General features: G+C 42.8%; 1 protein-coding gene across 1 annotated transcript; it reads left to right on the top strand.

Annotated features, from left to right (window-relative positions):
• Positions 1-48: 48 nt before the first annotated feature.
• On the top strand, positions 49-4,797 carry GCM2 (glial cells missing homolog 2 (Drosophila)). The gene is made up of 5 exons (XM_010017312.1): positions 49-90; positions 1,347-1,599; positions 2,004-2,116; positions 3,595-3,720; positions 3,916-4,797. Exons 1-5 carry the CDS (start codon positions 49-51, stop codon positions 4,795-4,797), a joined length of 1,416 nt encoding a protein of 471 aa, XP_010015614.1.
• The last annotated feature ends 7,260 nt before the right edge of the window (positions 4,798-12,057 follow it).

Genomic DNA, 12,057 nt, shown 5'->3' with positions numbered 1-12,057 from the left:
CTCGACGGTATAAGAGAGCAGAAGCAGCCGCCTGCCACCACCCCCGGCATGAAGCTCACCTGGGACATCAACGACCCCCAGCTCCCACAGGTACCGGGTGGGGGGGGTGCGGTATAGACATCCCTTGCTGGCTATAACGCGGGGCAGCAGGGGGAAAATCTCCCCTTTAGGCAAAGCTTGGTGTTGTGGCAGCTTTACTTCTCCAGCACCTTTTCAAACCTGTGTCCACTTGTGCAGCAGTAGTCCTTACAAAATGACCTGTAACAAAAACATGGATTTGATGTGCAGCTTTGGCCAGCTGTGCATGACCTTCTAAATTAATCTCAAGCTCTGTTGTTTCGCTGGTTTCCTTCTCCCTTGTTTCCCACTTAAATAATGTTGAAAAGAATCTTCGGTTGCCCATTTTCTGCTACTGTAATTCAAATTGTCTAAATATTTCATTGGTTTGTTGATGTGACATTATTGTTATTTGCTACTCTGCTTTTCTCTATTATGAGCTTAAAGTGCTTTTTTAATTCACAACTTTTTTGTCTTAGAGTTTATATCGTTTTACAAAGCTTATACAATTAGAGAATGGCTCAATGCTGTAAATGCTGTGAGCAGTCCCAGTGCATATGTTAAATGAGTGTTGCAGGAACTCTTCACTTGCTCTTTACTTCAAACTTGAAGTTTAAAATCTTAGTCGTTCTTTCATTGTTCTGGTAATTTATTTTGGTAAGGAACTCCAGAAAGCCAGTGAAATCCCAAACTGAAATGTTCTTTCACTGAACCACTATGCAGATATTTGAAGTATATTTGCAATGGTAACCTCTATTTCTATTTTTTGGCAGGAGCCTTATTGAACTCCTATTAGATGAACTTTAAGAAAACATTCCTTAGCCAAAACTTCTAGTTTCTAGCCTGCAGATGCACAGTTCCATGAGGGACAGAACTTTAATTTTAACAGCATGTGTGAGCAGGGTGGTTTCTGTCCTGCTTGGCTGGACCCATAGTAGACCAGTCAGTAAGTCTTGTTAACAAGGCTGTTCTCTTACAGCTGGGTAACCTCACTGCGAAGAGGCACCTGTGACAATGGACCATGTTATTACAGGTCATGATGCAAAAGAGGAAAGGATCCTGACTTTCTTTTGAGACATGGAAACTCAGACTGCCTTTCCCCTTTTTTAGGGCATTTCTCTCAATAACTCTCTCAATTCACGTGCTGCTCAGGTGGTCATAGAAAAAGCCCTTTATCCCCATTATGCAATTTTTAACAGGGCAAAAACATCAGGTTGCAATACCCTGCTAATGTTCTCCTGCTCTCCTCCTTGCTGCCTGCCCTCCCACCCCTGCTTGCCCTGCTGCAGGAGCCCAAGCACTTTGATGCCTTCCAGGAGTGGCCCGACGGCTACGTGCGGCTCATCTACTCCAGTGAAGAGAAGAATGCACAGAGACACCTCAGCGGCTGGGCTATGCGCAACACCAACAACCACAACTGCCAGATCCTCAAGAAGTCCTGCCTGGGGGTGGTGGTGTGCGCCCGGAGCTGTGCCCTGCCGAGCGGAGCCAGGCTGCAGCTTCGCCCTGCCATATGTGACAAGGCTCGGCAGAAGCAGCAAAGTGAGAGGCACAAAGGAGAGTTGGGATGCCCAAGGGACCCCATTTCCTTCAGCTCGGCTTGACGGATCACCCTTGCATGAAGATTAAGGCATCATTGAAAAGACAGTGATGAATACATTTATTTTGTGATTAATTTCCAAATTTCATCGATGTCTGCCTGCAAATACTTAAAGGATCTTAGATCCATTTCCCTTTAATTCATTAGCATTTATTTCAATTACGCAGGTCTAGTTTCCACCATTCAGTTACACTCAGTAGTCTATGTTGTGTTTCTTTGAACGTCATATTTTAATCTGAATTTCAGTGAAGGCTGAGACTATTGCTCTTGAGCTCTGTTTACTCTCAGACAACATCCTTGACTTTAAACAGCGTCTTCAGTAGTTTCTTTATTTTTGTATTTGCAGAGAAAGCCTGCCCAAACTGTAATTCAGCCCTTGAACTGATCCCTTGCCGGGGACACAGTGGCTATCCAGTCACTAACTTCTGGAGGCTTGATGGCAAAGCAATATTTTTCCAGGTAAAAAGCATGCATACATGTGTGCACACATATGTATGATACATCTATATATAAATTATATCTATATAAAAATAATATTGAGATCCATTGCTTTGCTCTTTCTTCCCCCCGCCCCCTTTCTTCATTTTTCCTTGTGTAACATTGAGCATGGTGAACATGTTGGAGTTCTGGTCCATGACTGTCCTCTCTAGTACAAACATGGCAAGAACAAATAAAACAACACCACTTGGCTGTCTTTTTAAAAGCAGTGCTTGTGAGTTAACTATATTCAGTTTTAACTATAACAACATAACTGATGTCTCATATTTGTGTACTGTAAAGAGCAGAATTTTAACAAAATGGTTGTCCTGCACCCTGGCGTAGCTGACAACTGAATGGCACCAAGGACCTAATATTTATTTCCTACTAAATGGGGAAAGAAAAACCTTGCTTAAATTGTGCAAGTTGAAATGTGAAATTCCTACTTCATGTGAAAATAATATTTCAATTTTAAGACGGTTTTAAAAACTTGGCAGAAAAGAAGGAAATTTAAAAAGCTAAAATTTGAAATGTTGATTTCTTCTCTTTTAGCATCAGTAGGACCAAAAAAAAAATAAATCACAAAAGTCTCTGTTCTATGAGATCACATTCTCTGCTATACAATTCTTTTTTCTTTTCCTGGACCCCCACGGCAGTGAATTCTGTTCTCCAGTCAGTATATGGAAGAAAACTAGCCACATTCTCAAATTCTCATGTGTATTGTTGCTGCTCTTGTTGTTGTTCAGCTATTCTGTTACAGACATGCAAAACCTGAAGATTTTTACCATCAAAATAGTTGATAAATCCTTGCTTCGAAGTTAATTCCTATTTGAGAAAGGACAGCATTTTAAAAGCAATTTAAGTTTCCTACTTTGTCTTAGGGACTTTGAGAAGGCCCATTCAAGGGAGTGTACTGGGTAAGGACATGTTTAAATATATTGTTTCATCATGTATCAGTATAGGTTTGGATACATGGATCTGCATATCCACAGATGTTTCAATAGCAGAGCATCTTTGAATGCCTTTCCAGGGAATACTTTTCAGTCCTATTCAAGGCTGGCGGCATAAAACCTCTTTCTTTTATTTTATTTACACTGTTCTAGTGGTGGCTGTTACAAAGTAGAACTGCGACGCTGGACTGTAGAAAACCAACCAAACTAAATTTATAAACTCTTTTCCCCCTTGGTTCTAATTAGTTACTCCTTAATGTCACAAGTGTAGGTAATATCTTTTCTCCTTCAACAGCTCTGCAGTCCCCATTGACTTTTCCTTCACTTTTTCCTTCTATATACCTGTAAATCCCTATTTATTTTTTTATTTTTACATTAAATCCCTCCTTATTGTTTAGCACTTCCTGCCTGTTCCCCTGTGCTGTGGCTATGTTTCATTCTATTTATTGCATTTTCTTTTCTCTTACCCCCTTCCAGTTCACATCTAATTATTTGTTAATCCTAATTTAGGCTAAAGGAGTCCATGACCATCCCAGGCCAGAGAGTAAGTTGGAGGCAGAGGCAAGGCGAAGTGCATTTAAGAAGCAAATGTCCTCTTTCCACCATTCCCAGAAAAAGAGACCTCTAAACTCAGAGGTAAGTCAAAGTCATTAGTCAATTATAACAGCGTCATAAGCATGTACTGGGGATCCTTGGGCAAAACAATGTTTTACATCGTGCTACATCTGTTGATTTGGGGCTGAAATCGGCAATAGCGCAAGTGTTGAGACATATCCATGTGCGTGGGCAGTACTGATGCATGAATCTCAAAGATCTACTTGTCCTTGTCAGGCAGGAAGGTACCACGACAGCAGTGGTTATGCCAATAACCTACAGAATCTGCCCTGCATGGATGGCCCAGAAAGGGCTGGCATCATCACAGACACCAGTTTTTCTGTTCCAGACCAGTCTTACCCTTTGCTGCAAAACACTGACCTTTACAAAGCATCTTATGACTCAGCCAGCTTCCAAGAGGACCAGCTGTCACCATACCCAAAGTGCCCCAATCCAAGGATCTACATGCCCAGGCCATGTAGCTATGAGTTTGGAGTTCCTACCTTTATAAGCTCCAGCCCTTACCCAACATTTTACAAAGATCTGACAGGTCCTGCCATCGATGCAGATCCCCTCAGTTTGAATGGATCTCACTACAATGCAGTGACCACCCATGATAAAAGCTTTGATAACCCTGGCAGACACTATGGACTGAAACCAGCTTGGGGGAAAACTGGCAGTGGAGACCAGAGTGACTATGGACAGGTGCAAACCAGCGCTAACTACCCTTGCTACGGTGGGGACTACCCTTGCAGGTATGGTCCCAGCCCCTCTCCCGTAGCCCCACCATTGCAAACAGTTATCACAACCACCACCAAGGTGTCCTACCAGGCCTACAAGCCATCCACACTGAAATACAGTGACAACCTCTGTGATATGAAAAACCTTCAGAGCTATACCCATGTAGCAGAAAATGTCTCTGGCACCATCTATTCAGGGATGAAGATTCAGGAAGATTTTGGGATGATAAAGTCAGCGTTGCTTTACCAGCATGACCCAGTCCCTACAAAGTCCAAACCAGCCGAGAATGTGGAGACCTATTGGTATGGGCCACTGCTGGGGAACAGCTATGCTGAGCATGAAGGCCAGACCTTAAAGTTTGAGAGTGCTGAATATTGACTAAATGTTGCCTAAATAGCAAATACATGCAAATAGGAAAATAAATTCTTGTGCTGACCATGTGCATATTAAGCCCAGTGGTTTGGGATTTGAGAAGAGGTGAGGAAGCAGTACATCATGACAGCTTATCCCCCAAAAGTGCCTTTCTGGAGCTGTGTTAAGTGTATTTTGCATACAATTTCAAAGCAGTCCCACCTAATCCCTAAAATAGGACATGGAGCTGAGCCCCAGACATGCCTGGGAGAATGCAATGGGAAGATACTGCACCTCTGGAAGTCAACAGCCTCTTCTGATGTCAAGCGCAATTCACTTACAGCTACAGCTCCTGCCAGATGCCTCAAGCTTCAAGAGAAAACACTCCACCTGTAAGAAAGAAAATGCTTACTGGGTAATTGAAAAAAAAGTGAAGGAAGATGGCTATAGATTATAGTCAACTGAAAGAAATGACAGAAAATGAGAGAAAGAAAAAAGAGAAAGCAAGACAATTTGCAGAATAATTCACCTGAATGGCCCACTTAGCTGCTGTGATCCATTTGATGAACAGGAAGACCAGCTAGGTTCCTCTGAAATGAGAAGTGAAAAACCTACATGCTGATTTCATGTTGCTTTTTGATTCCCTGCATCAAAAGTACTTGCCAGCCTTTCTAGGCAAAAAGGAAAGTCCAGGCTTGCCCCACTACTGCTGAGATCCAGCCCCCTGCCGCACTGAACCTGGACCTGGAGGCAAGGCGGCTCAGGTGACCCTCCCAAGCATGCCCAACATCGCATGGGTGTCAGGTTAACATCTGTGGTCCTGAAAACCATTTGCAGTGAAACCGCTTCTTGTCTAAAGGGGTCTGGAGAGCTGGTCAGACCAATACTGCACAGGTATTGCTGCAGAAATTCTCTTTACCCACAAGTACAACTCCATCCTGTCTAAAAATGTAACATCCTAGCTGCTTAGCAGTACAGGTCAGTGCTGAACATGTCTTCCCTACTTGCCTTTCTGCACTGCATCTCCATTAGATCTTTCTCCTTCCTTCAAGGGTCTTCTCCTAGTTGTTCTCTCTGCAATCATAATTCCCCATAATTGTCCTCCTGGAAATAAAGGAACTAAAATTAAGAGGCCTAATAGCCTGAGCTACACAAAAATATGTAAGAACTTGCATCCCTGAAATCTTAGCTAAATGAATTAGTTCTCCATTAAGCCAGAAGAAGAAACAACACAGGGGTACTGCTGGTTTAAAACTTGGGTATTTTGAAAGCTGCCTAGCACTCAGGAATGTAACCTGTGCCCAGACTGTGTGTGCCGATCAAGGGAGTTATGTAGAAACAGGGGATTAGTCAGGGTTACAACATTTCTTCTTATTGTCATTATAATTATTGTTACCAAATACTTTTAACTTTTTGAACACAAATATTTTTTAAAACAAGTTTTATGTATATTTTTGGCATGTTTTGAGGAACAGCATGCTCCTGTATCCTTTCAATAAACATGAAATCACGATTAAGCACCATGTAAACTAACATGAGCAGCTTGGTAGTTGGCTTCAACACACAGAGCCTTGCAATGCTATCATCAAAGTAAGGTTTGCCTTAACTTTGCGTGGTGTACAAATACCCAAGTTTTTAAAATAATTATTTCTGGTATAGTATATTGTATTTTTATGAGAACAATGCAAGCAGTCTGACATGTGAAATTGAGCCCCACAGGAATTTAGCTAATAATTTTTCAAATTCAAGCCATGTGAAGCTGTAATTTACAAAAAGATTTAATGAATTCATGTGCAGCAAGCTTACATTGTCTTTTAGGGTGTTTGCTGTATACCTCACTTGGCTTTTGTTAAAATCAGATGTCAATTCTTCTACCAGGTCTTCTAAATTACTGCCAAGAACAGACTCAGGTGAGCAACATCAGTTTGATAATTAGCCCATATACTAACCTTAAGAGAAAAAGAGGAGGGAGGGAGGGAGGAAGTTACTACCTAGAAAGACAGATGCAGAGTTTAGGAACATATAACCCTATGCCCATTTACAGAACTGAGATTTCTCATCTGTACTCTAAATCATATTGAAGCATTTGATGTGTAGTTTAAATATCAAGAGTTACAGACTTCCAAGTTTAAAAGGAAAAGAAACAGATTGTAGGGGAATAAGGCTGAACAAAATTACTAAAAAATCTGGAAAGATTCACAGCAGATGCAGAAGTCAAAGAAAAAATTAAAGCAGGAATTTGCTCAATTTTACATTGATTTTAGAGGAGTTGCACAAAACTCAAGCTTCAAGTGTATTAAAACGTTTAGACAAGCTGTGGGGGTTTTGTGCTGTTAATGTTACTGGTATAAAACTTGTCACTGCAGCTCTATGCTTAAATCATTATGCTATGCTCTTAAACATGTACGGCCTTTTAAGCAGAACTTTGTGCATCCAATTGTGTTAAGATGTTACTTTTTGGGTGTGGACTTGTTCATAGTAAAAATGACAGCTGTTTAAGCACAGTAAAAAGCTATGGTAGCAATTCCCTCACTGCATCATCTGTAGCACTAGAGCAAATAAAACCACTCTAAAGGTTATTGCAGTATTTCTTCACTTTGCTCCTTTCATGCTCAAGTGTCTGGGACAAGATAGCTGGACGTTACCTTTTTCAGATAAAAGATCATATGGGTGAAGCCTAGTGCTCTACATAGTTTTCTCTTCAAAATATATATATGTAAAGGCATTGTGAGCTTGTGCAACAAAAAAAGCTGAAACTGAAAGCTTCCTTGTTGGCTTATATAGCTGCAGGATTGACTTTAAAAGCATGTTTCTCAACCAAAACATTATTCTCAAGAAAGATGTGTTCCCTTTGGTCCCTGAGTAAGCAGCTTCTCTTCCATTAATCGCCCCCTTCAAGCATGGTTTCTGGTCCTGCCTCAAGCACATGAGAGAAGCCCCTTGCCAGCCCGCATCCTGTACCGCAGCAGGCATCTTCATATAACACATTCCTGTTGTTATAGCAAAGTCACAGAGGAAGGGGAGAAAAGGTGCTTTCAAACCTTGGCCACCTGTGGCTCTGGCTTCATATGGACTACAAGGGCCCTACTGAGGTAAAGTGCCATATGTCCCTATGCTAAGGCTGCCCTTTGTACCAAAACAGCAACCTCTTAATGACAAAGTTTAAAAGCCCGAGTGTGGAATGGATGTCTCCTTGAGACAAAGGGCCATGTGGAAATGTTTTTCAACCATGTACCTACAAAACACAGTGGTATGTCACACATGGGTGCAACTACATGCGGGCATCATCTTGCAGTCCCATCTCCTCCTGCTTTTCGGACACAGCTTGGCATGCTATCTTGCTCCATAGCCACACGTGTCCACCCAGTCCTGCCAAAGACCTCTGTTGAGAGTCTGAGCAATTTGCTTAGCCCTTGCTCCTCTTCTGAAAGCAAGTTACCTCTGGGCTTCTCAAATACACCAAATGCTACAAAGAAGGCATGCACACACATGGCTGGTTTGGCTTTATTGAGCTTGAAGTAGTTGATCTCCTCATTTTGGGGTACAGACTTTACCATCTTTAAAAGCAGAGGCAAGCTTTCTTCCAATTTCTACAGGTGGAAACCAGAACTACCCTACAGATGCTGACAGTGCAGCAGAGCAGAATACGATTTCTGAGTGTTGGGATTTTTGGGGGGGGGGGGTGGGGTTTTGGTTGGGGGTTTGATTTTTTTTTTCTTCCTGGTGGTTTTCTGGGATTTTTTTCTGGTTTTCTAGGGTTTTTCTTTGTGTCTTTTTGGTGGAAGCTATCTAATACAAATGAGCTACTTCCATTCACAAAAGTAGATCATGTTTCCTGAAAGACACCATTTAGCAGGATGCACAACACAGTCTTAGATGTGCATCTAGGAAAGTTCATTTCATTCCCAACCTTATCAGTAGCAATTACATGCAGATAAAAAGGGAAGAACTGGGACATTTAAGGTTGGAGTAGTTCCTCCCAACGCACGGAGTAGAAAGTTAGACCAGGACTGTTAAAACTGCTGCCTGAGGAGTAATGAGATCGGTGTAAGGTGGTGTTCCATGTCTGGGTAACTGCCTTTGGTGTCCTAGCTGCAGAAAGTAAATATCTGCCTGTCACTCACAAGCAAAGGGAGGGTGAACCATTCCTGTTTATGTAGTGCTACAGTTGGGATTGTGCAAAACAGAGTGTTCATTGCAACACAACACCTCCGTGGGCTCACAGGAGTCCACAAGTGACATGAACATCAGTGGGACAATTCAGACACAATGAAGTACCACACAGAAACATGGCTCATTTTGTTCAAACTCATTCAAACAAATAGAAACCAAAGTTTACACAATCCCTATTAGCTTCGATATGCATGCTGGCACTCGTGATGGTGTTTGGGAGAAGCCAGTTTCAGGTATTTAGGCTGGCATTTGCACAAAGCATCAACGCCTTTAAGGACAGCAACCGAAGAAGGTTCTTTCAACAGAAAATTAGCAGTGGGTCTGCTCATGTTGTTGTGTAAAATGAGCAGGGAAGCAGGTGCATGAGAATGTTCTTGGACGTCCTTTCGCAAGGCTCACAAACATCACTGCAGTTCCTGGGTGTCTTTGTTCAAGCCTGTTGCCTTCCCTTCAGTTTCCTGGTTCACAGCAAGAGCACAGCATAGCACCTCTCTGCTGTCTTCATGACAAAATGAAGTGTTAAGTGACTGGGTTGCAGTGCTTGTCCTCCAACTCCGCACCATCTTGCAGTTTGGCTTAAACATTGGCAAGTTCTGTCCGCAACCTTTCTGTCTTCATGCATGCCAAACGTTGGGGAGCATTTCAGAAAGTACCAGCAATTGACAGACACAGGTGCACAAGTCCATGAGACCTAATGAGGTGCATCCATGGGTCCTAAGGGAACTGGTGGATAGTGGCTAAGCCATTTTTCATCATATTCAGGAAGTTGAGGCAGTCTGGTGAACTTCCCACTGACTGGAAAAGGGGAAATATAACCCCCATTTTTGAAAAGGAAAAAAAGGAAGACTCAGGGAATTAAAGACTGGTCAGCCTCATATCAGTTCCCAGCTAGATCATGGAGCAGATCCTCCTGGAAACTGTGCTAAGGCACATGGAAATTAAGGAGGTGATTGGTGACAGCAAATATGGTTTCACTAAGGGCAAATTGTGCCTGACAAATTTGGTAGCCTTCTACAATGAGGTTATAGCATTGGTGGATATAGGAAGAGTGACTGACATAATCTACCTAGTCTTGTGCTAAGTATTTGATGCTGTCTCATATGACATCCTTGTTTCTAAACTGGCAAGACATGGATTTGACAGATGGCCCGCTTAGTCAATAAGGAATTGGCTGAATGGCCTCATTCAAAGAGTGGCAGTCAATGTCTCAATGTCCAGGTGAAGACCAGTGGTGAGTGGTGTTCCTCGGGGTGCTGGGGACAGCGCTATTTAATATCTTTGTCAGCAACACTAACAATGGGATTGAGTGCATCCTCAGGAATTTTGCCAACACTGAGCTGTATGGAGAAGTCAACACGCTGGAGGGAAGGGATGACATCCAGAGGGACCTTGATGGGTTTGAAAGATTGGCCTGTGCAAACTTCATGAATTTCAACGAGGTGAAGCACAAGGTCCTGCACATGGGTAGGGACAATCCCAAACACAGATACAGGCTGGGGAGAGACTGGATTGAGAGCAGCCCTAAGGAGAAATGACTTGGGGGTGCTGGCTGATGAGAAGCTCAACATGACCCAGCAGCGGGGGCTTGCAGCCCAGAGAGCCAACTGTATGCGGGGCTGCAACAAAAGAAGTGACCAGCAGGTTGAGGGAGTTGACTCTCCCCCTATAGTCTGCTCTTGTGAGACTCCACTTGGAGTGCTGTGTTCAGCCCTGGGATACCCGACATAAGAAGAACGTGGGCTTGTTGAAGTAAGTCTAGAGGAAGGCCACAAAGATGATAAGAAGGCTGGACACCTCTCCTGTGAAAATAGGCTGAGAAAGTTGGGTCTGTTCAGCTTGGAGAAGAGAAGGCTGTGTGGAGACCTCAGAGCAGCCTTCCAGTATCTGAAGGGGCCTACAGAAATATGGAGAGGGACTTTTTACAAGGGCGTGTAGTGATATGACAAGGGGAAATGGCTTTAAACTGAAAGAGGGTAGATTTAGATTAGATAAAAGGAAGAAGTGCCCTACTGTAAGGGTGGTGTAGCACTGGCACAGGTTACCCAGAGAAGTTGTGTCCAGGTTGAGCGGGGCTTTGAGCAACCTGGTCTAGTGGAAGGTGTCCCTGCCTGTGGCAGGCAGTCGGAACTAGATGAGCTTTAAGGTCCCTTCCAGCCCAAACTATTCTACGATTCTGTGAAATTGGGTGGCAGCATCAGAGGCAGAGGGGAGCGCCCATCACTGGAAAGAAGGGCAGGTGTAGGACAAGAATAAACTGAAGAAAGGGAGAGGAAAGAACACAAGAGCAGGGAAGGGACATCACAAGGCAACTGCTGCACCTTTTCCACTGGTGGTGGAGAGGTACTTCTATGCACGTAATGCATACATGTAATAGTGTTCCAACACATCCATACAGGTTAATTTATGGTTCAGTGCTTTGCTATGTATGATCAACTCCTCTTGAATCCCTGCCTGAATTCTGCCTGTGTGGGTGACAGTACCTTCTTCCTTCTCACATCCAAGCCTCACCTTTGAACTTCATTTTACTCAGGAGGCACCTCTGATGTTTTATTCCATTAAAGGAAATGGGCATATTCTGTTTCAGAAAATATAGTGTTGTTTTCTTGAACTTTCATTTCAGCAAACTATGTGTGAGTGGTCAAATCCTTCGGATTCCAGAAAACCGATTCCTGTAGCCCCACGTTCCACCCAGTTGACTTGAGGTAGAACCAATTAATCTGTCAACAGTGCTTAAGCCATCACAAAGTCACAAAGTTACCACACCAGTTAATAAGGAACAAGGAGGTGTGTGTGTGAGAAAGGTACAATTTAGACAGCTTCCCGTTTTCGCTCAGCAAGCCCGAGCCCCCAGCTTGGTGAAGCAGATACGAATCTGAATTTCTAAAACAATTTTCTGCTTTTCTCTCCATGGTGCCAAGTAGTTGTTACTGTGTTGAAAAGATCTCCCCCTTTTCTGGCCCCTCGCTCTCAAAAACATCAAAAAGTAGGAAGTTCAAACTGATGTTGAGAATTAAAACTTAAAATAAGACTTCACTGACTTGAACACTGAATATGCCATTTTTATTATCATTTATTTATGTATTTATTTTTATATATATTTTATCATATTATCAT

Source organism: Nestor notabilis, unplaced genomic scaffold (genome assembly GCF_000696875.1).
Source record: "Nestor notabilis isolate BGI_N333 unplaced genomic scaffold, ASM69687v1 scaffold15566, whole genome shotgun sequence".
Taxonomy (NCBI): domain Eukaryota; kingdom Metazoa; phylum Chordata; class Aves; order Psittaciformes; family Psittacidae; genus Nestor; species Nestor notabilis.
This window is presented reverse-complemented; position numbering and strand designations above follow the sequence as displayed.

Excerpts from the sequence above, each read along its gene's own strand:
- GCM2 (XM_010017312.1), top strand. The coding sequence starts at position 49 with ATGAAGCTCACCTGGGACATCAACGACCCCCAGCTCCCACAG. Across the intron at positions 91-1,346 it reads ACGACCCCCAGCTCCCACAG|GAGCCCAAGCACTTTGATGC; the intron begins GTACCGGGTGGG and ends GCCCTGCTGCAG. Across the intron at positions 3,721-3,915 it reads AGAGACCTCTAAACTCAGAG|GCAGGAAGGTACCACGACAG; the intron begins GTAAGTCAAAGT and ends TGTCCTTGTCAG.